Consider the following 25,365-nt stretch of genomic DNA (forward strand, 5'->3'; position numbering starts at 1 on the left):
CAATTTAGAGTCTTCAATGAACCTGGCACGCGCGCATGTTTTGGGGATGTGGGAGGAGAAAAGCCACGCAGGCACGGGGAGAACATGCAAACGCCACACAGGCCAGGCCGGATTTGAACCCACAACCTCACAACTGTGAGGCGGACGTGCTAACCGGTCCGTCACCGTGCCGCCTCGGGACAACTTCAGACTGTTAAATTTAGCGGTTGTAATGTGACAGTACCCGTAGCTCTACATCATTCGGAGATTGACTAGAACATTCTTTCAAATGGAATCAAAGATTTTGGGGATTGAGTGGAGGATTTTGGGAGGCTTGACAAGACATTTCATGGGATGACGAGAACCTAACTAGAAGATTTATCATAATGTGTTTCCCTTTCACTCGATCAAAAATGAGTATCTTGTTTTCCCAACTGACTACCATCGGTCGGGTTTTGAATGATGACTCCAGTGAGTATTGAAGGTGCATTTTATTTTATAGATAAAGAGTGCTTGTTACATCCACTTGAGGTCATCGCTTCCACTTTTTTGCTGAATGTCACCATCATGTTCATCTGGTCTACTTTGTCAGCTAATTGAGATGTTCATGTTAACCATTCAAAAGTACCGAAGTCACTAGAAAATATACATGTATTCTAATCTCAAAATGGGGACCAAATGTAGAAACCCTAAGCAGAGTTTTGGGTTTGAGACTTCCATTGAGTTGAACATCTGCGTAATAGCAGCCTCATCGTTGAGGTCGTGGTTCCGCTGCTCATTTATTGCAATGGTATGCGTCGTGCCAGCGTGTGTCAGCGTGCATTTGGACCACCCTGGACCACCCAAAAACTGCATCTCGTCTTCCTCGGCCTCACTTCCCGCTTGGCGGTAAAGTTTATGCATCTGAATCTTCGCCGTCCGCGTACACGGCGTCCTCAGACTCGGTACTCGCTTTGTTCAAAGTGGTCTTTACCCTTAATGTCGTCGGTTCCTCGGCAACACTTTTATCAGCTTCCCAATTGGCCGCCTTGCCGGGAATGAAATCGTAGGCTTCGCTTAGCGCCTCTCGGTCCTCGCCGTCACGGGACTCTGCCTCGTCCTCGGCGTCGGCCGACTCGCCCTGGTTGGCGGACTCGGGTCCTCGCTCCTCTTTTTCAGACGCCTCAAAAGTTTCTCCGTGTGTTTCCTTGTCATCGTGCTCATCGTCTCCCTGCGGTTGGTCTTCTTCATCCGCGTCTTTGTTTTCCTGGCTTTCATTTCCCAACTCGGCCGCCTCATCTGGACCTTTGTTTTTGGTCAGCTCGCGTTCTCCGTTCTCTGTTTTGGATGTTTCCTTGTCATCCTCGTCTTGATCGTCTACTGTTTCGTTGTCTTCAGCCCCCAGCGCCATCACGTTAGCTGGACCTTCTTTTTCAGTCACCTTGGGTTCTTCTTCTTCTTCTTCCTTATCGTCGTGCCCCATTTTGCTCTTTTCCTTGTTTTCAGCTCCCACGTCGGTCGCACGATCCAGACTTGCAGCGTTGATGAGCTCAGGTTCTTCCTCTTCTTTATCAGATGCTTCCAACGTGTCAACTTTCCTTTCATCTTCGTCTTGATCATGGTCTCCTATTTCGTTGTCTGCCCCACTCACATCATCTGGACCTCGGCCCTTCGTCACCTCAGACTTCTCATTCACGTCACCTTCGCCATTTCTGGCCTCATCCTCCTGTGGCGCTCCTCCTGGATCATTTTTAGCCACTTGTGCTTCATTGCTTCCATCCTCCTCTTCATCACATCCTTCTCCAGCAGCGTCTGTCGAGCCGCCACCTGTTGCTTCTTGGTCATCTTTTTCTCCAGGTTCCTCAGATTCTGCTTCTGGCTCTTCATTTTCAGATTCTTCTTCCTGTTTGCTTGTGTTTCCCGTGGTGTCGTCTTTTTTAGATGTATCCTCGTCGCTCATGGCCCTAACCTCGTCTTTCTCTGGATCTTCTCCGCCGTCACTTGTCAGGGCAGGATCTTCTTCTACTGAATGTTCAGAGTCCTCCCCAGAGAGTGTCCCTTGCTCTTCCTCCGCTTTGTCAGAGTCCTGTTTATACGTTGACGTCTCATCCGCGTCGTCGGCTTCCTCGTCCGTCGGTGCGATAATCTCGTCTTCGTGGCCCGCCTCCTCCCCTTCTCCGTCCGACGCCTGTCTGTGTAAGCTTTCCTCTTCCTCAGCAGTCTCAACCTTGCTGTCGTCTTCGCTCGAGGCCGGTAAGTCTTTCTCTGTGGCACTCTCATCTTTGGCATCTTCGATGTCATCTCCGCTAGTGACGGACATATCGTGATCACCATCTGCTGTTTCATTCACTGATTCATCGTCACTCGTGGCTGTCACGGTGGCCTCTTGTGCTGCATTGTCATCTTCAGCAGCAACTTGACTCGCAGCATTTGTTTGGTCATTCTCTGCGGCTGCGTCGTCGTCGTCTTTCGAAGCAGTGCCGTCATTTTCATCTCCACTGGTGGCAGGAGTCTCCTCTTCTCCATCAACTTTGTCATCTTCCTCGGATTCCCGTTCGCTTCGGGCTGACACGGCGGCATCGTCATCTTCGGCTGCTGCGGTCGCAGTAGCCTCGTCGCTCATCTTTTCATCTTCTGCAGCGACACCATCATCCACATATCTGTTGTTCTCATCTCCACTGGTGGCAGGAGTCTCCTCTTCACCACTGACTTTCTGTTCTTTGTCCTCCTCGGATTCAGGTTCACTCGTGGCCGCCTCTTCTGCATCAGGCACCTCTTTTCTAGTCATCCCACCATCATTTGCAGCATTCTGATCCTCAGCCGTTGCATCCCTATTCTCAGCTCCACTTCTGCCAGGAGTCTCTTCTTCACTGTCAACGTTTCCTTCTTCCTCTTCCTCTGATTGCCGTTCACTCGTGGCCGACACGGCATCTTCAACAGTGGTGGTTTCAGCAACATCTTCTTCAGCCTCCTGATCCGTATCGGCTGCATCCTCATTCTCAGCTCCACTTGTGGCAGGAGTCTCTTCTTCGCCATTGACGACGTCTCCTTCTCCGTCTGGCTCGAATTCACCTTTGCCCGTGGCCATCTCTTGTGCTGCATCTTCATCTTCGGCGGTTTCAGAAACCTCCTCACTCCTCATCTCAGCTTCTGCAGCATCCTGATTCTCAGCAACTGCTTCCTCATTCTCAGCTCCACTTGTGTCAGGCGTCTGCGCTTGACCATCGACTCCTCCTTCCTCATCTTCATCAGATTCCTGTTCACTCGTGGCCATCACAGCAGCCTCTTGTGTCGCATCTTCATCTTCTGTGGTTTCAGGAACCTCTTCGCTCGCCATCTCGTTTGCCGCATCATCGTCTCCACAAGTGGCAGGAGTGCCCTCTTCGTCTTCTCCTGCCCCTTCTTCATTAGCCTCAGATACATGTTCACTTCTAGCTCCTGTGGCGACCTCTAGAACCGCATCTTCATCTTCACCATCATCTGCAAAGACCTCGTCCTCTGCATTTGCGTCTTCATTCGAGGTCTTTACGGGGGATGCGTGGTCGTTCTCTTCACCATCTCCTGCCCCTTCTTCGTCTTCCTGGGTTTTATCATCAGCTGAAGCTGGGATGGTGGCCTCTTGTGGTGCGCCTTCATCTTCAAGCGTGTCGATGTCTGGACCCTCTTCATCCTGCTCTTCATCGTTAGGTGAATCGTCATCATTTGATTTACTCGTGGTAGCGGGGTCATCATTCTCATCACCACTTGCGGCGGGAGGCTCCTCTTCCCCATCAACTCCTCCTCCTCCTCCATCTTCCTCAGATTCCTGTTGACTTGTGGCTGCCAGTACAGCCTCTTGTGCTGTAGCTGCATCTTCTGCAGCTCCCTCGACCATGATCGCATTTTCGGCCGTTACCTCATCATCGGTGTTTGCGCCCTCATTTGAGTCCTTCACGGTGGATGCATCATCACTCTCATCTGCACTGGTGGCAGGAGTTTCATTTTCCATATACACAGCACCACCTCCTCCAGTTTCATCTTGGGACATGTCTGCAACAGTGGGCTCCTTTGCTTCATCTTCATCCTCAGCATCTTCACTCGAGACTGCACACTCACCGTCCTCTTTTGATGAGTCATTTTCCATCATGGCTTCGTCACGTTCGCATTCAGAAACTTCAAACACAATTTCCATGTCATTGACTTTATCTTCCACTGCTTCTTTAATAGCGTGGTCAAGGATCTGCCCAACAAGTGTTGCTGCTGCTGCTTTTGTTTCCCCGTTGGTCATTAAATCCTCTTTAGGCTCGTCATTCCTCATCTGAAGACTCCTCTTTAGGTCAAAGTCCAAGAGAACAGGGGCAGTATTCATAATGTCTGCGGGAATTTGGGGCCCCCGTGACATTTTGTTCTGAATGCATGATTCACATGGGCAGTTTTCATCCTCGTTTTCACCACGCTGGTCACTAAAAATGGTGCTTGCTGTTGAATCGTCGCTTTTTCCTGAGCGTTTGGTTTTCATCCTAAGCCTTCGTCTTCTCCCGTCTGTCTGGGCGGTCGAAGGTCTGGACTTTGGTTCTTTGGGAGGTCTCGGCAGGCCTGCCCGGCCTTGAATCTTACATAGTTCTCTGTGTATACTTATTTGGATGCGCCTGTGGATCTCATCCCGAAGTTCGATTATCATCCTGTCGAGCTGTTCGTTATCATCTATGTTCCACTGGTCTTTGAACTCACTCACTGCGTTGACGTAATGAGTCATGAACTGCTTTTCTATTTTGGTTAGTAAACTAAGGACCCACACGGGATCAGGGTCGTGAGATAGCTGCTTACTGGACTCGAGTGGACTCCCACAAATGGCATCTGTTTCAAGCCTCTGACCAGTGCCTGAGCTCTTGTTTGAGGATGGTGGGCTGTCACGTAGTCCTCTTGGACTGTCATGACCTCTAATCGTCTCATCGGATGACGGTTCTCCCTTTGGGTTTTCCTCATGCGTGTGTTCTTCCTCTTCTCCGCCTGCTTCTTCATCCTGGTGGACTTTGTGTGCTTTGCCGATTGTATCTGCAAGAGTTTGTTTTTTATTTCTACCATCGCTGCTCTTCTGAGAACCCGTGGAGCCACTGTTGACATCTATACCAGACGATGATCCGGGATTAAAATCCTTGTCAGAATGTCGCTCGGCTTTTTCTTCTAACGCAGGTTTCTTTTCCAGGGGGTCGCAAAGCCACAGAGACTGAAGAATCTCCATGAGCGCTTTGTATCGTTCACATTTTTTGTCTGCGTTTTTAGGATCGCTGTCTATTAACTGCAGCTTTGCAAGGCAATCAAAGAGACCTGTGGCGGAAGTGCTCAGTTTATTCCCATATACAGGAGAAACCTCTGGTAAACTGTTGCATCTGTCGAGCTTTGGATTGAGAAGGACCTTCATCACCTGCACGGAAGAGTGAAATATCTTTGCGTCAGTATCGCCGCAATGATCTGCCTTTGATTTCTCTGGCGTTTTCTGACATTCATTGTCAGAAACGCCGCTCTCGTCATTTAGCCCTTTTATTCTATTCTCAGCCGCAGAGTCAGCGTTGGTTCCGTCTACCGCGTTGCCGCAGAACTCCTCCATATCACACAATTCTTCATCGGGCGGTATTTTATTAAGCCATTCATTGACTACTTCAGATAAGGAAGCATTTGGCAGGCTTGACGGAACAAGAGCTTCGTCATCCGCATGCATCGTCTCCTTGTCACTTTTGTGGTCACTCCTGCCAACAGCCACAGCATCTTGAGGACCATTTGGTACCTGCTCAGAGCTCACATCTCTTTTGGCTAGAGTCTCACAAATCTGAGAAATGGGTTTTGTTTGGCTGTCATCTTCTTCATCCACTAAAATGCCAATTTTCCTGGATTTTACAGATTTTGTCGATTTGGCTGACGCTTTGCTTTTTTTTTCCAGAACCTCAGATGTTGCTGACGATTTGGACTTTGATGACATGGCTGTGGATGCTCTATGTTCACATTCCTCAACTGCCACGACAGGAACGTCTGACTTCTTGGATTTTGCAGACACGTTTGACATTGCACTTTTGGTTCTTTCATCAGTTCCTTCACTGGGTTCACAGGAGATTTTTCCAGACGTTCTGCTTCTGGAAGATTGATATGACAACGCACCTGATGTCCCCCGAATTCCTTCATCCCCCCTCCTGTCTGAAACATTTGATGTCGTTGACTTTAGAGATGTATCTGACTTGTTCGTCATTGCCCTTTCTTCTTCACATTCTTCTTCACCACATTCAGTTTGAGGACGTTGAGATGTTTTGGATGCCCCAGACAACAATGAGACAACAGACTTTGCCCTTCCCTCGGTGTCATCTGTGCTAAAAACATCTCCAACGGCTTTAGATTTCGTTGAAGCTGCTGAGGAAATTGACCTCCTGGATTGGGTTGATTTGCCAAAGGTGCTACCGGGTGCTCTGTCAATACTGTCATCATTGTTTTCACCCACTGCAATTGAGGATTTTGACTTTGCTGAAGAAATTGACTGTGCTGATTTGGCAGATGTGGACGATTTAGCTGAGACGGCGCTCAGCGGCCTCGGTGTCGTTTCCTCTTCATTTGCAGCATTTTCTTCTGAAGGAACCTCACACGCTCCTGCACTTCTCAGTGATTCAGATACGTTTGTCCTGGTTGTTTCGACGGATGCTTTGCTCGCTGATCTCTCTGCAAATTCATCTTGATTCTCTGACTCCATTTCATTGGCTTTATATAATGGAGAGAGTGCCGAAGTCTTTGACTTTTTAGAGCTTGCGGGCAAAGCGGACTTTGCAGACAATGAGCTAGCAGCTCTTTCTGAAGTCACACAATTTTCGGACACGTCTTCAACGACACCAGAAGCCTGTGACTGGACTGGACTTTCTGCAGGGTGTTGCTGTTCCTGGTCCTTGTCATCATCTGTACGTTCAGAGATTTCTTCAGCTGACTCGTTTGATCTTGCAAATGTATCTGACGCAACCGAAGTCACTCGTTCATCAGTCTCAATTTCGGCAATTTCTATGCTGTGTTCACTCATAAGCTCAGAGCCGTCTCTCGATGCCACAGATACACTTGCAGATTTACCTGACCTGATCGACAAGTTGCTTGAAGCTCTTTCCACGGGATCGTGACAAGAGCCGTTTTCTTCGGTCGAGACTTTGGATTGGTTGGATTTATCAGATTTGGCAGACAGTTTACTCCCTGTTCTGCTTGAGACATCTTCAGGAACAACCTCAGACACTTCAGATGTGTCTGAAGGATTTGACTGAGGCCTGCGCACTTCAGCTGTGCGTTTTGACCTACTGGATCGATCTGATTGACTTGATTGAACAGACAGCGAGCTTATTGATATGCTCTCACTCTGTTCGTCCAGTGGAGAATCAGCTCCGTGATCAGAAACCACATCGTTCACGGACACCGCTGTTGCGGAAATGTTTGACTTTGCAGATCTATGTGATCGGACTGACCTGCTGCTCTGTGCCCGCTCTTCACGGTCACGTGCGTTGGCAGCTCCCTTTGATGCTGTTGATCTCAGAGAAAGGGTTGACTTTGCAGTTTTGGCTGACATTGCACTCTGTGCCCTCTCATCACGTTCCTCTCCCGCATCTTCATCGGCAATGTTTTTGCCCGTGCTCATTTCTGAGGTGTTTGATTTAGAAGATTTTCTAGATTCTGCAGATTTTGCTGACAAAGCGCTGGGCGATCTCACTGCTGAAACGTGTGACTCGATTGATTTTGCAGACGTGCAGCTTGATGCCCTTTCTTCTGTTTGCTCGGTTTTTTCGTCCTCTGAGCAGCGAGACTTGTCTTCTGCGGGAACATCAGCAGAACATTTGGATTTACTTGACCTTGTGGAAATGTGGGATTGGACCGACATGGCGCTCATCGCTCGCTCGTTCGTGTCAACGGCATTCATAGGAGCCTCGGGAATGTTGGATTCGGTCGCCGGATTTTTAGATTCAGCTGGAACATCACCGGGTTTGGATGCACTAGATTGTATGGACCGCATTGATTTGGCCGATGTGGCCGATCGCTCAGATTTCACACTCAGTTCACTCTCATCCTCGTTTGACCTTGAACAAATGCTCGACTTAGCTGATTTAGTTGACATGATGCTTGGTGATCTCGATCTCTGGTCTGCTTTTTCTCCAGTAACCTCATCCTGAGATGCTTCGACTTTGTCAGATCTTTTGGATGCCTTAGATTTAGCAGATGTTACACTTTCTGCCCTTTCTGTTAGTTCCTCAATGCTGCCATTTTGTTGCTCAGAAGCTTTAGACGTGAAAGAAATTGTCGAAGATTCGGACTTTACTGCTTTTCCTGACATGCCACTTTGCGACCTTGCTTTAGATTGACTGCGGTTGCCAGGGTTTCCCTCGACTTGATCAGAACTGGGTGTTTCCTCCATTTCGTCATATGGGAAGTTTTCCTTGCCTTCCAAATGACAGGACATGTTGCTCGCTGCTCCTATTTTCCACTCATCATCGACTACTCCATCATCATCATCATCTTCAGATGATTTTGATTGGCAAGAACTTGTCAAGTTTACTGATGGGCTTGCGCTTTGCGGTCTATCTTCAGCTGCCTCTGTGGTATCTCCACCAGCAGCACTTTCTGGGGTTTTCGATTGTCTGGACCTCACGTCTGATGTAGTGGATACAAGCGACCTGCTACTCGAAACTCTCTCCACTGGTATATCTCTAGTGCAGCCATCAACATGAGACATCGCATCTGTGTCATCAACCTCAGAGGTTGTTGACTCTGGAGATGGTGCAGACACGGCACTTGCGGATCTTTCTTGAGTCCCTCCAGTAACGTTTGATATGGAGGACCGGACACTGGATGCTCTTTCTTGTGCATCTCCAGTCATCTTGGATTCACCTTGTGAGTCTACCTCCGATTGGTCAGACACACTTTGTTTGGGTGTTTTCGGCACCGATGTTTGGCTTTGTGTTCTCTGTCCACGTCTGCTCTCGCTTTGGTCTGCTACATCTTTTTCTTTGGCAAGTTCTTCCAATCCTTTTTCCTCGCCCACATGAGCTGATCCCTGCGATGAGACTGAGGTTTTGGATTTAGACGACAGGGATGTCTGTGGTCTTTCTTCAGCAGCTTCCTTTTTTGATTGACACTGTTCACTTTGCACCTCAGACTTGACTGACATGTGACTCGGTGGCCTTTCGTCACCCACTAAGACATCCGGTTCACACTTTGCTGAGGCATTTGAACGAGCTGACATGGCACTTTTGGATCCTTCCTCCTCTTCCCCTTCACGTTGTGCATTGGGAGTGACATTTGATTTTACCGACATGGCACTCTGCTGTCTTTCAATTTTGTCTGTCTCCTCTTGGTTCATTTCTGTGTCATCCTTAGATATTCCACAGTGACATGTGTAGGACTTTTTGGATGTTTTCATCTTCCTGCAACGCTTTGTGTCACTGGATGCTGACGACGATTTCCTTGGTCCGGCACTTTCTGTGGCCTCTTCATGCTGAGGTTTTCTAGTCTGCAAGGGTGGTCTTGTTGCACTCAGTGAGGCATTGTCACCATCAACAGCAGATTCAGGTTCTTTTTGCTCATAGTTGCCCAAAGTGCAAGACCCAGGACGGATGGTGCTGTACTCCACGGTTTCCGAGGCCTTAACACATGTTTCTTGCTCCACCACTTGTTCTGCGTTTTCCTCGCTCGATCTTTGAACCACGGTCTTCCTGGAGACCACCGTGTGCGAGGACGCACTCGAGCTCGACGTCTGAACGCCGCAACTATCTCCCTGCGTGCTTGCCACGTTCGCCCAGATATTGTAGCAGTGAGGGTAGCGATAGCCCTCTGCACGCCTCTGGTGGCGCCTCGTGACATACGTCTCCACTTGCTCGCCGGTCGAAAAGTTCTCAGAACCTGAGCAGCTTCTGCCGCTACCTAACTCCTGAGGGTGCTCGCTGGCCCTGGTGGAGGACTTCCTCACTTCAGTGGACCAAAGTAAGGTTTCATTGTTGTCTAGACGAAAGCGCACTTTCATCTTCATGGACAAGCTGCCGTCTTTGTTGACGCGGACTAGTTTCTCGACATCGTCATCCGGCGTTCCTCCGGCGGTGGACGGAGCAGACCCAACGTCATCTAGAGACTTATCAGAAGACACTGAAGGCCTCGTGGATTGGTTGGCTGATGACGTTTTGGTTGAACGGAAAAGAAACAGAATAAATCCAATCAGTTGTGTCCTACTTTCCCAGCACATTCAAGCTATTCTCCTACCGTCATCGCCGGTGGATCGCGCCTTCGCACTCAGTTTTGGCAGCTTGTCCTCGGCAGTTTTACAAAATCTCTCCACAATGGAAGGATGGGAAGGCTCCCGTCCAACGCAGACCAGAACATTGGGACAGTGGATGATGCTTTGAACATTTTCCACCTGAAACCCAACACAAATCATTCAGTTTAAGAACAATAAACAAGAAAGCGATGTCGAGCAAATCGTAGGTCAGGTGCTAAGGTCCTGGGTCTCGGCCACCGGTTTTGGTGTCCACAAGTACAAGGCTAACTTTGTGACATCCTCAGTTCATGTTTTAGCTCCTCCTGCTTCTGAGTCCTTCTCATCCCTGCCAAAGATAAATGTCTTAATCCAGGATAAACTCAGGAACCCTTGCAGATGACGGCGCAGTCCCGCAAGCGAGGCTTAGTCAGCACAACGGCAAGCTCTGTCCTTTGCATCTGTGGATGCCATACTGATGAGAGACGGACAAATGCATTTGGCTTGGCGTTGAACTGAGACAATCTGAGTATTTGGGGGGATTTACCTCATCTCATTATGTGATAAGAACTCACGATGACCTTGAGTTATGACTTTTTCCATACAGTACAGTACGTCTGGATCAGTGATTGTCTTTCGTGGTCTTAATTCAGGCAGCAAAGCGCAGTGATATTGCCGCGCAGCCACTCCTCGCCAGTGTCGTCACCCCGTTGCAGTTTGTCGCGACGCAATTTCTGCAGATGTTCACGCCGTCTACGGGTGCGATGTCAAGCGGCTCTTCGGCGCACCCCGGCTGTGTGAGCCTGTGAGACTCAAATCTGGGACACGGGGCCGTTACAAATCAGTCATTGTAAAAGAATTCATAAAATCATCCATCCATCCATCCATTTTCTGTCGCGCTTCTCCTCACGGGGGTCGCGGGCGCGCCGGAGCCTATCGCAGCTGTCATCGGGCGGGAGGCGGGGTACGCCCCGAACCGGTCGCCAGCCAATCGCAGGGCGCACATCGAAACAAACGAGCAGTCGCACATACGGGCAATTTAGAATCTCCAATTAATGAATGTTTTTCTTGGGATGTGGGAGGAAACCGGAGCGCGCGGAGAAAAGCCACGCTGGCACGGGGAGAACATGCCAACTCCACACAGGCGGGGTCGGGGATCGAACCCGGATCCCCAGAACTGTGAGGCTGACGAATGAATCGAGTAAATAATACAATTTCGATTACAGCTCACAATTTGAGATGCGAGTCGAGTGCGTTACCAACTTGGTCATGAAACCAATTCAACTCCTAAATCATATTATGTCCAATGTTGACGGATGATCAAATTCAAATATAATCCCTTGTTTGACAGCAGATTAACCTGATTGGCTGGATCGAGCGGGCCAGTGGGGCAAGCGTGCGATGACCTTGTTTCGTCCGGCCTAGTTGGGCACAGCACTGCCAAGTGCATATTGTTCAACCAGTTGAGCACCTTTGTGACAGTGTCAATCAAAAGTGGGGCATATCGCTATTTTCTCTTGTTTCTGTTGGCTTGCATTGTGCCATTGTAAACGTCTCTTTCCCGACAGTCTATGTTCAAAAAAGGGCTTTTTTTCTGATGGCAAAGCATTTTGTATTTTTTTTTACCTGAAACCTATAGCTTGATGAATAGTCACACGCACAACCACAGTGAACATAATGAATTGCCCCTTCTCAGAGATCAAAGTGGGACTTTTCACGTTGCCCCGTTTCTCCACACTCACCCAAATAACCTCCATTTCACCGAGATTAACGGCATTTCAGACAAAATCACAATGCACCTGCGACAACCAGGACTTTACATTTGAGCGCCTCAACATATTAGCGTTCATCTTATGGGAAGCCGTTGGACCCGTTAATCCTCAAGGTGCATCGGGACGAGGAGGTTCTCGGTCCTCATTTGGAGCTGAGAAAATAACGTATATCTTATAAAGTGACTTTAATAACTAACAGTTTGGATCTGATATTCACCTGGATCCATTTTTTGCTGGTCGATAACATTACATTTCAGCCACTTAAGTTTTGGTTCAAACTATTTCTGGCTGATATAGTCACTATTAGAAGTCATCAATTCATATTTGTCTTCTTCATATTTCGCTTGCTAACTTATAGTGATACATGATTTACATTTGGAACTAATACGTGAATACAATTACAAATAATCGAACAACATTTGCGGTCGCCTTAGTCACCTTTCAAACTAATCAAATTCCATTTGTAGCTGATGAAGTCACTTTCAAAGCGAATACAATTAGCGTCGTAGCTGATCCTTTTACTCTCAAAGTGACGTCATATGCAATCATATTAGGAAGTAAAACAATTACAGCTGCTACACGTACGGTTAGTTAGAATGACATTTGTAGCACATTTCTACATGTTATACTTATTAGAAACGTACAAGTGTGACAAGTAGAATGACATTGGGAAGTCACACATTTAGCATGAAAAGTGTTTAGTTTTTTCCCTACATAATACATAGACCTATAAAGTTCAACAAGTTGCTTTTTGTATGTTTCTTTCCCGTTTGGGTGATAATTGGCTCGAGGCATGGTGTGCAGGACACCAGTGTGACCGCTAGAGGCCTCTGTTTCACGCTGCCCTTTATCTCGACACTCGTCCTAATAATATTAATAAAGGTAAATCGGTATAAACACTCCCACTGTTGACTGAACACTTATTTGCAAGTGTCAATCAACTCGGAAAATTGTAACCTTTCATTTTTGACACGCCAATCAAGTGTACCCAGTGGCGGGCAGGTGCCAAGTACAAAAACTGCTTGACGACGGAAGTAGATTTTTTCAGGGCTCGATACTTGAGTATTTATTTTTAATGAACGCGATTGGTTTTCTTCTTCAAAGTACGAGCACGATGTAAATAAATAACGGAAGGAAACTATTTTGTGTGCAGAGAAGTTCATTTTCTTGTGCCAAACGATCAAAACAGCGATTGTATATTATTGACACAGAAAACGTATTTTTACTGTTTTACGTAAGCACAGGCGTCGAATCGGCCCTTGTTCACTTCGGTCTGGACTTTGCCAACTCAATCTACCTTTTAATACCGCATTATAGAAATTATAGAAAGCGTCAGTCCTTTCCAAAAAGGCAACACAACAGTGCGTCATCTCGAGAAGTTCACGAGCAACATTTATCTAATAACATGACAAAAACATTGAAATCAAAGATGATATGTTCAACAGGGATTGTTCAATATGTTATTGTGCGCACATGTGTTTTGCTCGCCGACGTCGGCTTGAACAATTTTCGCTCTGACCGACCAATTAGAGGATTGGTAAAATCCCCTAAATAGTCCCCTCGCTAATAGGGTTGAAGTCACATCGGCCAGCGCCGCTCATTCTGAAGGCCCTGGGCAGATCACATTGACATGGCAACACATAGAAGCTGAAATCTGATTGGATAAACTAATCTAACATCCACATAAAGTAGTGGAAGCAGTGGAGCCAAGCCAAGAGAAACGCTATGAAATGAAGAGAATAGGCTGCTGGAATTCATTGCATGGAACAAATATTTGCATTGATTTTCCATTTAGGCAGCAGAGATGGCCTCGCTGGCCCCGACCGCTCACCACTGATTTTCTACTTCCTTCGGTCGCCAGCCAATCGCAGGGCACCCTTCGCACCTACGGGCAATTTAGAGTCCTCCATGAACCTAGCACGCCTGTTTTTGGGATGTGGGAGGAAAGCGGAGAAAAGCCACGCAGGCACGGGGAGAACACGCAAACTCCACACAGGCGGGGCCGGGATTTGAACCCCCAACCTCGGAACTTTGAGGCGGCTTTGCTAACCGGTCGCCCGCCGTCCCGTCAACCTGAAGTCCCTGTAAAGTGAAAATAAATGTCTTCTAAATTGGACACTCCACAGAGAAAACTGTTGTTAACAAGACTGCCAAATTTGTATGATTTTAAAAAAAAATATATATATATAAATAAATAAATAAATAAATATATATATAATGCAGCTGCAAAAAGGTGGAAAAAAATCCAACCCTTCTCTCTGCTCTCAAACGCTGTGGGTGTGTCCGCTGAATGCCCAACCATCAACTGTCAATCAAACACCACCACGAGTCATGGAAACATGGAAGCCACTTCATCTAACATCCGTTGCTGACACATTTGCGCTGTGAAGATAAATCCGCTTAAAGCCTCCGGTAGCCGGAGGCTACATGTGACAACATGAAGCTGCTGTCCTTGCTGTCACGGCGAACTTTAACAAACAAAAACACTTTTATTACCTTGCTCTTCCGCCTTCTCACTGTGACGTGCGCGCACTACCGACCAACAACGAGGCACTCTAAAGTGGCCACGCCAGCCCGAAGCCCCTGTCCGTATGCGGAATGTCACAGCCGACTTTGAAAAAATGTTTAATACCTTGTCTTTGGCCGTTCTCTGTGTGACGTACGCGTACTCGTGGCCGACGGCGAGGCGCTCTAAAGCTGCCACGCCAACGAACTATATAGTTTATCTGATATGGACATCACAAGAAATGGGATATCAAGGGAAGATGCGTCGGCATAGCTCGCTTGCACGTCGCAACCGCGCCGCAAAACCGCAGATGCCAACGAAGGTGCTCGAGTTCTTCGATAGCGGGGGAGGGGCGACTCGCGCCGGATGCGCAAGCGTGTCATCGGGCGCAACATTTGAGCGCAACTCGAAAAAAAGCAGGAAAACTGAAACAGTAGAACGCTATGTCGCCACAATCGAGTACTACACAGTTTTCAGCAATGGATTTTGAAAACAAATCAGTGAGTTGACCGGACAGGGTCTTTCAGCACGTGTGAGATGAGCTGCACCCAACCTCGTGCCCGTCCAGGGTGTACAGCCTCCTGACGCGGTACTGCATGAGCTCCGAGACCTCCTCCAGGAACAGAGCGAAGCTCCTCAGGCCCTTGCGGTGGAGCACCACGGTCTTCCTGAAGGACGGCTCGCTGTTCTTGACCAGGACCAGCCGCTTGGCGCGAGGCGGGGGCTCGTCGGCTCCGCCGGGCCGCCGACGCTGCCGGTGAGGCCGGTGACGGCGGAGGTGGTCGTCGTAGGGGCACGGCGGCGACGCCGCCGTGGCCCGGGCGCGTCTCCGCTCGGAGCACAGGTAGCAATCCGCCGACTCGGCCGCGTCGGGGTGCGGAATGCGGGGGAGGCTGCAGGCGGCGTGCCTGCGGGAAGCCGGGACGGCGCCGAAGCACCGGAAGCTGCCTTGGTGGCCGGACATGGCTGACGGGCGGCCTTCCTCGGAGCTCAGCGGAACGGGACCGCCGCGGGGCCCGCGCGTCTTCTGCCTGCCGGGCCTCGCCCTTCAATCGTGCGAGCCTGCAGACAAAATTCATCGTATCAAATAAGAGTTTTTTCGTATTATCACGGAAGCCTTATAGGGGCTTATGCTTGGGATTCAAAAATACAAACATTACCGGAACATTTACGCTCAAATCCGGTAGCCCGTCTATTCCGTGACGCGCCGTATGTTAGCATCGAGCTAGTGGACTTCCTTTGGTTTTCTGGCTCAGTTGGACAAATGAACAGCTGGACGTGAGCTGTAAGCTTTGAAGTTGAAGTGTTTCAAGCGTGAGGAAGGAAGGAGGAAACTTTTTTTCACAAATGTTTATTCTTCGACGTTGTCACAGATTTTCATCGTGAGGTTTATTTTTGGGATTATTGCGTTGTTGTTGGGGAAAAAAGAACAGAGGTCGTCGTTGTTGTGGAGCATAACCGACGGGCCGGCGTGTCGCTTCCATATTGCCGAAAGTGTAAACGAAGACAAGGGCAACCGAGCGCCGATCCTCCGCGTTCCTTTCAATAACGAGCTTGAATGCCGCTCGTCAAATATCAGCGCCCGCAATCCGTGGGGATTAGCGCTGGAAGGCGGAAATAAAAATAAACATGCCGATGAGACAAAGGCAGGAGGTGAAAGACAAAAACAAAAGGGGATTCATTGGTGCCGGCTGGCAAAAGGGGGATCCTATCGAAATCTAAAATAGGCCAAGCTTGACTGACACTTTGGCTGCTCTGGAATGAGCGTCTTTCAAGCGTTTTCCTCGCTTAAAGGTGTCGTTTCGGATTGTGGCTCGTGTCTTCCCTCAGTGCCGAGATCGCGCCGTGCAATTTAAGGCTCAAACTATTACGCGGTCGAAAAAACATTGAGCCGAACAAACTGTGACGACGTAATGACGTACTCCAGTCACGCAACTCGAGGAACAACTTTTCTTTCTTTTTTTTTTTACACGTTTCCCTCTGCAGTTGTGGCATGTAACTCTTTTTTTTGTTTTTCTGGAACTCATTTAAAAACTCATAATGAACATCGAGAAACATTTTTTTTGGGGGGGGCGGTGGGGGGTCAGATGTGAAAGATGCTAAGCTAGTAAACGTGCTAACAGAAGTCATCGGCGTGAAATTTCTTGAGGCAACTGAACATTCACGTTGGCACTGATAAAAATATTACAATGATGATGATAATGATTATTATTATTATTAGATTTACATACCCAACTTTGAAAACATTACACACAAATATTGTTAACAAATAGCGAAATTAACTATTTATAATATTGTTGTATTGATATATTTGCAAAGACTAAAAATAACATTTTTCGCTACATATTGTATTGATTTATGAAATAAAAATGTTTAAAATGGCATTTTACAAATATAATATGTATTCTACTGCGATTGGCCGGCGACCAGTTCAGGGTGTACCCCGCCTCTCGCCCGGAGATAGCGGGGATGGGCTCCGGCACGCCCGCGACCCGCGTGAGGATGAGCGCAATGGAAGAGGAATGAATGAATGAATAAAAAACATTCCGATACATATTTTTCAAATGTAATAATTATTTTGTACATTTAGTTGCAGCAAAACATTCATTTTTTCAAGTTTCATCAGTGCTACTTTTTAATTATGTATTTCATAAAAACCTTCTAAATATTTTTTTCAAATTCAGTATTATAATGGTTTCTATTATTTGATTCATTCAAAAATAAGAGGCAGCATTGTTTTAAAACATTACGGTATATTCTCGTTTTAAATGTAATAGTGCAATAAATTATAATTCTTGATTTTTTTTCCTTTTGGCCTAGGAGCCACCTGGTCATTTGATAACATATTATTATTATTATTATTATTACATGTGTGACTTCCCAATAAAAAGCATATATATAAAAAAAACAGCGACCGTTACGCAGCCTCAAGCAATGAAACGACTGAACTGACTAATTGAGTTCGTCGTGAATGGCATCCTGCGTGAACGGTGAAAATCATTTCATCGTTGTTTGTCGTCCGGTGCGGTAAATTGCAGATACTCACTTGAGCTACATTCATAATCCGAAAGCAAGTGGCGGGACATGAGGCCCAAACTTCCATAAAGAACGTCCAAACGTCTTCTGCGAGTCCAGCTTGCAGTTTGCGTCCGTCCAGCAGCGCGTGCAACTGCTAATCGCATGCACGAGGAGGCTAAGGATAGCCTGGAAAGCCTTGAGGATAATCACTGGCAAGATTGGACTGAAATCTGCTGGACACGACTTACTTGGACCGCCCGTGTTGCGTAAAGACCAGGACGCTTTTAGCTAACGGCTTAATGTTGATAAATTTGTCTTGTCGCTGTTTTGCCTGAGTCATTGTGACATGGCTGCCGTTTTTTTGTTTGGTTTTTTTTTTGCACCAAAACTTCCATTCGATTACGAATGATTTTAGTGATGCCCAATGCTAATCATTTAAAGCTTCCAATGGGTACTGCTTACATCTAACAAATACATGTGTTAAGTCTAGAATGCACATCAATACTACAACAATAATCCATTTTCAACAAAAATGATGAAATATTTGAGTTTCCCTGACTGATCAGACGATAGAAAACTAGTTGTGTTACCCCAAGGTTTTGACATTATACTCTGCATAAGTGTCGCAAATATTTGCTGTAATAGTAGAAAACAAGTGGCGTTCCGCAAGGCTCGATACTAGGGCCATTCTACAGACATGTAGCCGGCCGGTGTCGCCTCCCGCGCCCTGCGACCCTAAACAGGTGAAAACGGATGGGCAACAAGCCATCCGAACACAACATACAACAATATTCCCAGGCTAATACAGGAAAGCGGACACTTAGAGTTGGGCACCTGCGGATTCACCTGTAGGCACATTTTTTTCCCTTCTTTTTTTTTTCAAAAATGTTTTTGGGTTGTTGTCTTTTTGGTTGTTTGTTGTTTTTTTGTTTTTTTTGGGCGGGGGGGGGGCAACCACGAAAATGCTTGTTGGCAGTATATCCCTGTTTTTTGTGTGTGTTTTTTTTTTTTTTGAATGCAATTATAAAGGCCATCAATTATCCACCTTCTCTGCCTCTCCTTCTTCCTTCCCAATGATGCTCCATTCTTCCAGCAGAGCTCAGTGCTGCCCGGCGTGTTGTGGCACGGCGCGGTACTACACCGAAGGCGTGCCGCTCTAATTTTGGCCTGACTGCAAAAAGCAAATCTGAATTGTTTGGTCAGGACACGTGATCCCGAACATCCCTCTCCTAAGTAGCCTACTTGGACGGCCGCCGCAATCTCTAAAGCTTTGCGCCGTCATACCAACCTTGCTTTTCTCCGTGCAAATGTCTCCCGTCCTGAAACTGCTATTTGCACAAAGTTATTGATGACTTTTAAATCGTCGAGGCAATCCTTATGAAATGGCGGCGGCCCACCATTATACACTTGTTTTTATAACGGTGCATCAAATGCTGCGAGTTGTGCAATGAACCTGTTGCCCGCCCAATCTCGGGTCTAAAGGACTACAGGCCCGTCGCCCTGACATCTGCGGTCGTGACGTCCTTTGAACGTGTCGTGCCGGACCGCCTCAAGAGCGTCACGGGTCCCCCGCGGTTTTCCTACCGAGCGAACAGGTCTGCGGATGATGTGCGCTCAACATGGGACTGCACTTCACCCTCCGCATCCCGCTCACCGGCTCTTCCGGCTCCTTCCCTCGGGTCGGCGCGACCGATCAATGCAAACTCCAACTAGCAGACATTCCAACAGCTTCTTCCCTCTTGCCATCTACTTCTTAAACACCTGACCTCCAACTCCATTGCAACATGCTGGCAATTTTTTTTTTTGACTTGAGTTCGTTGTCCCATTTCTGTGGGGCCAATGATACGTTACTCGTGCACTCGCTGTAGTCGTCTCGCCACGCTGCACTATTTTGCATATCCGATACTGGCCACTCATGTGCCTGAATAGCATCTGCACCGTTTGCACAATCGACCGAGGAGTCTCTGCAACATTTGCGCAATCGACATTGTCCCAGATCATCGCGCTACTCGTCACTTGAAACCGCATCCAGTCCTTGAAGCGACGGCGCCCTTTGCACGATGCTCATTGCGCCGGCCGGACTATTGCAATATGAGTGCGAGAGGACTCTGCATCTTTTGCACAATTGTCAAAAAAAACAAACAAAATTGGCAACTATTGGCGTTTTGATGGGACTCAGTTCAAGCTCAAGACACTTGTTTATTGTCCATCAACAAACGGTCCTCCATTTTCTTCGTCAGTCAGGACCCAATCGCGGCGGACTTTGGGCGGGAGGTGAGGTGCGGCCCCTCCGCAAGGAACGGTCCACGAGTCAACCTTTATCGAGAGGGCAATCGAAACCGACTCACGCCGTTTGACTAAAAGAGTTGTTTTTGGTTAGTTTTTTAGGATCCCCCGTACGGTATTTGGGAGAGAAGCCGCCGCGCTAATCCGGCAGTAATGAGATTGGCACGGCAAGAGATAATGAAATCGGTCCGACGCCGCCGCTCGCGGGTCGGCCGAGAAGGTGGAGAGTTGGACTTGCTGGCTTTCGTGCCAGGATTCAAGTTCACGCTGCGGCCAAAACACAACTTTTTGCTGTGTGTCGTTCGCACTTGCGCCTGTGGGGGGGGGGGGGAAATATTGGAGAACATTTCAATCCCGGCCTCGCCTGTGCGGAGTTTGCATGTTCTCCCCGTGCCCGCGTGGCTTTTCTCCGGGCACGCCGCTTTCCTCCCACATCCCCTCCAAAAAAACATGCCTGCTAGGTTGATTGAAGAGTCCGAATTGCCCGTAGGTGCGAATGTGCGTGAGTCTTTACCTCCGTGAATGGAAGAGACACCTCCGTGCTCGAGAAGGCCGAAGCGACGTTTCCGTTCGACGGACGCATGTGATTGGCTTCGACGATGCTGTGAACAAGTTTTGAAATCAACTTGATTTCGACTTTGGAGAAAGAAAGAAAAAACGCAACCGTAAGAAAGCGCTGACCATAATATCATAAACCAGAAGCTTCAAACGAGAAATGATTTTAGTCGAAATAATAATATGAAGCTCCTTTTGCGGTATCCAAGTCTTCTCCGGATCTCCTTCTCGTCCTTTGGGCCGGTCCTCCTCCTCCTCCACAAGTGGCCTGGTGTCTTCCACCCTTTGCTCTCCCCTCTGGAACTTTGTCAGCGCCGTCCCGCTGGCCTCATACATGTCCGGTACGATTCCAACATACTTCTGTACGAACGCTCCTGTTTAAGCCGGACGCCCTTCCTGGCGCGACCTCTGCGTTCAAGTCGTCTACAGATGATTGCAAAAATTGCAAAAAGACATTTTGGGGGAGTGAAAAGTTGGAATGTGATGAAAATAAAGTCGGATTTTCATGGGCGAGTCTCTTGGATTCGAACAGTTGTAACAATATGAAAATAAAGTTTGTAAAAACAAAACAATATGCAGCATTGCAAGCCCAAAGTCCAAGTTTTTGTCCTGCTTGTCAAACTGACGTCAGCAGCGGCCAATCAGCGGGCTCGCATCCTGTTTCCGAGCAGAAACAACAGCAGCGGGGACGCGCCGCAATGTCAGTCACTTCCGTACGTCGCCTGATTTTCCACGCGGGCCTCTTGAAGGGAACGTCCGGCAGCGGCAGCTCGGGAGGTGCCCGGGAGCGGTCGCCCGCACCTGGCGAGCTTTTCGAGGTGAAAGCGGGCACATCAAGGCGGCGGACGCGACGCGTGTCATCGCTGACGTGCGAACCGACGCGCCATCGCGACGCGCACTCGCTCACTTCGACTGAGGAACGGTAGCGTTTCTTTCTGTGCTCGTATTAGCAGACACAAAGACAGAAAAGTCTACACACCCCGGTTCAAATGCCAGGTTTTTGATATCAACAAATAAGACCGAGAGAAATCATTTCAAAACTTTGCACGCCTTCAACCTGCACAAGTCAACTGGAACAAAAACATCAGAGCGCCAGAGAGCGGGGAATATTTTTTGCCCTTGAAAAATAAAATCCTGAATTGATCTTTGTCTGATGTTGACATTTGTTTGATGTTCTTCCACATTTAAGCGGGGAAAAAAGAAGAAGTGGAGAAGGAGGCCGATCGTTCGGGCAGGACCCAATCATCCCAAACTACCCGCAAGTTTTCCCGTGGAGCGAATGTCACGATGACGGCTAAGCGGACAATGCGAGCCGGGTCCTTCCTCCTCTGGCAGACGTGCCGGCCTCCCTCATCTGCACGCCGGCCCCCCGCGCCCCCCCGCCCCCTTTCCCGCCGTATCTGCTCAGAACAGGTGCAGCATTCACGGCGCAGGTACGGACGGCTGAGAGGCCCTTGGCCGCTCGTAGGCTCCCCCAAGTTTTCCAAAGGGTCTCCATCTGTATGCCCCCCGCCCCCCCCCCCCACACACACACACATACATCTGTGCCACATGGCAACCGTCCCTTGCCGAGTCTGGTCCATTCTTCCAACATGCCTGCCTGCCGCGCTGCCCGTTGTTGAGCCACAATGAGATGAAGAATAGCACCCATAATCCCTTGCTGCAAGAAGTGTGAGTGTGAGTGTGAGTGTGTGTGTGTGTGTGTGGGCGCGTGTTCCCCCCCCCTTCTTGGCCCGGTTTAGGTCCAAGTACAAATTGTAAACAGGTTCTTATGTTGCCGTAACGCAGCCCACTCCAGCAGCAATTAGCTCGTGATGAAATACGTGTGGCCGTCACGCGCAGACACGGGGGGACTCGAGTCACGTGACCCGACTCGAGTCAGACTTGAGTCTCCGGCACTACATGGACTGAGACTTAACTTATGAAAGACTGGACTTTGACTTCAAATCCTCGTCTTGCCTGTTTACAGTTGAAAATAGAATCCTTTCAATTCGTGGTTTTCAAAGTGGGGGGCGCGCCGGCGTGATGGCAGGGGGGCCCGCGGGGTTTCATTGTTAAGTTACACCCAGCAGATGGAGCTCATTTTACCGCCCAGCATCTCAGAAAAACCACCCAAAGAAGGCTGTTAAAAAAGGAAACTAATGTTCACCGCTTGCGAGCGCAAGTTGGTGACAAATCAACAAGTAAGCCGAACGGGCGAAAACATGCCGACGCCCGTCTTGCCCACGGCTTCACTGGCGCCACCGAGACTGAGACTACACATCCCGAACGCAAAGATAAAGCCGCCGCTTCCTTCGGTGAGCGTCGCGCACGGCTGACGGTCGGTTTCTCGGCTAAAGCGGCGCCGGTGTGCGAAGGCTCGCTCGGTGGAAAAAGCCTCAGGGCATCTGCGGGCGATGCGGTTTCCACCGCGACGGGTGAAGTGACAGCAAGTAAGCTCGAGGCAATTCCGCTCAGACAACATTGGCGAGAGGCGCGTTTCGCTCTGCAGATGGATGAAGCGACCGGCGGTGGCAAAGATGGTTTGCGTCCGATTCGTCGACAACGGCCGCCTGAAGGAGGATTTGCTCTTTTTGCAAACGTGTACCCGACAGAGCAACTGCGGACTTGTTGTTTCGAATTGCAGCCGCATACCTGAAGGGGGCCTGGTCCGATCTCAACTGCGAGGACCGTGCGGGGAAACGAGGAGGCCCGCGAGCTGCGAGCGCGTCGCTCCTGATCCTGATCCTGATCCTGATCCTGATCCTGATCCTGATCCTGATCCTGATCCTGATCCTGGTCCTGATCCTGAGCCTGAGCCTGAGCCTGATCCTGATCCTGATCCTGATCCTGATCCTGATCCTGAGCCTGAGCCTGAGCCTGATCCTGATCCTGATCCTGAGCCTGATTCTGATTCTGATCCTGGTCCTGATCCTGATCCTGATCCTGAGCCTGAGCCTGATCCTGATCCTGATCCTGATCCTGAGCCTGAGCCTGAGCCTGATCCTGATCCTGATCCTGAGCCTGATTCTGATCCTGGTCCTGATCCTGATCCTGATCCTGATCCTGATCCTGATCCTGATCCTGATCCTGATCCTGGTCCTGATCCTGAGCCTGATCCTGATCCTGATCCTGATCCTGATCCTGATCCTGATCCTGATCCTGGTCCTGGTCCTGGTCCTGGTCCTGAGCCTGATCCTGATCCTGAGCCTGAGCCTGATCCTGATCCTGATCCTGATCCTGATCCTGATCCTGATCCTGGTCCTGGTCCTGGTCCTGAGCCTGATCCTGATCCTGATCCTGATCCTGATCCTGAGCCTGATCCTGATCCTGATCCTGATCCTGATCCTGGTCCTGGTCCTGGTCCTGATCCTGAGCCTGATCCTGATCCTGATCCTGATCCTGATCCTGATCCTGATCCTGATCCTGATCCTGACGCGCTCGCGTCCGAACAGCTGAGCGCTGAACCGAGCGGCGTCATTGCCACACTGAACGACATCCAAACAAGATTTGGGGAGGAAGGGGCTCTGATCACACGGCGAGTCTCGGTGCCTGTCACGGGTGAAGTTTTGAACTGCGGGATGAGGAAAAAAAAAAAAACATGCACGTTAATTGAAAACTCTAACTTGCCCGTAGGTGTGAATGTGTTATTAAATCACAAAATATCCCCCCAAATATTTGTAATTGGTCATCTATCTATGCCAGCGACGTAAAGTGACAGGCAGAACAATTACATGTTCTTCCACTAGATGGCAGAAGGTCCAATTGACCTGCGTATCCACCTGTTGCCATTCAAACAGAATAATACGTTAATTTGCGAATACATTCAAAGATCGGCATTATATCTATCTATATACAGTCTATCCATATATATATATATATATATATATATATATATATATATACATACTTTCTGCCATCTCCCAAACGTCTTCCATTTCAGGATTATGGAGGCCACTGCGCTCTTAGGAACCTTAAGTGCAGCAGGATTTGTTTTTGTAACGTTGGCCAGATCTGTGCTCTTCAGGCAGTTCCTTTGACCTCATGACTCTCATTTGCTCCGACATGCACTGTGAGCTGTGAGGTCTTCTCTAGACGGACAGGGGCGTGGCTTTCCTCATCAAGTCCAATCAGTGTCATCAAACGCAGCTGGACTCCAATGAAGGTGGAGAACATCTCAAGGACGATCAGCAGAAATGGGCAGCACCCGAGTTCCATATACGAGTGGCACAGCAAAGGGTCGGAATACTTGTGGCTGCGTGATATTTCAGCAGTTTTTCTTTTGTAATAAATCTGCAAATCATTTTTTTTTCTGTCAAATGGGGTGCTGTGTGTACATGAATGAGGGGAAAAAGGAACTCATGAACAATGATTTTAGCAAATGGCTCCGATATAATAATGAGTGGAAAATTGAAGGGGGTCTGAATACTTTCCGTACCACTGTATGTATATATATATATTTATTCTGTACTGCTTATCCTAACTAGTGAGCAGTATATACTTATATAATGTATTTATTGATATTGGCTGGCGACCAGTTCAGGGTGTACCCCGCCTCTCGCCCGAAGATAGCTGATATATAGAAAACGTTGTTGTTGTTTTTTTCTTTCTTATGTCAAATGTGCGCCTCGGCTCAATAAAGGTCGGGGAACAAACGGTGTACGTAACTCAGTGACTCCGTCCGTCGTACAATATTTGCCTTCGGCCCGTAATTGGAATCTGCCCTCTCCTCTTGACCTCCAATTAGCACGCGGAGAACGCGACCTCGACGACATGACGCAATTGGCCGCTGAGGACGCGGAATCGCCAGACAGTCGGCCTCCTGCGCGCCTCTGGAGGACTCTGGCCGGGCTTTCAAGTGACTTTAAAGGCGACGGCTGGACGGATAATCCTTTACACAGCTGCGAGACGGCGTTTTACCTTGTTGTTTGTTTGGCCAGGGAAGCGACATGACGGCACGGGAGGAAAGAGGAAACATAACAGACTACCTGACGGCCGCGTTCCGGCGGCCTGACCCCGGCCGGGCTGGAACGCGGCCAGCCGGCAATCAGGCAGCAAAA

The 25,365-nt window shown here is 48.6% G+C and overlaps 1 protein-coding gene across 1 annotated transcript; it reads right to left on the reverse strand.

Moving 5' to 3' along the window:
- Nucleotides 1–455: 455 nt before the first annotated feature.
- rp1l1b (rp1 like 1b) lies at nt 456–17,710 on the reverse strand. The gene is made up of 4 exons (XM_061754177.1): nt 17,514–17,710; nt 15,021–15,529; nt 10,198–10,351; nt 456–10,107 (listed from the first exon to the last, which is right to left on the reverse strand). The coding sequence occupies exons 2-4, from the start codon at nt 15,429–15,431 to the stop codon at nt 875–877; spliced, it is 9,798 nt and encodes a 3,265-aa protein (XP_061610161.1). The 5' UTR covers nt 15,432–15,529; nt 17,514–17,710; the 3' UTR covers nt 456–874.
- Between the last annotated feature and the right edge of the window lie 7,655 nt (nt 17,711–25,365).

The sequence above is a fragment of the Phyllopteryx taeniolatus genome, chromosome 18 (genome assembly GCF_024500385.1).
Source record: "Phyllopteryx taeniolatus isolate TA_2022b chromosome 18, UOR_Ptae_1.2, whole genome shotgun sequence".
In the NCBI taxonomy this organism is placed as follows: domain Eukaryota; kingdom Metazoa; phylum Chordata; class Actinopteri; order Syngnathiformes; family Syngnathidae; genus Phyllopteryx; species Phyllopteryx taeniolatus.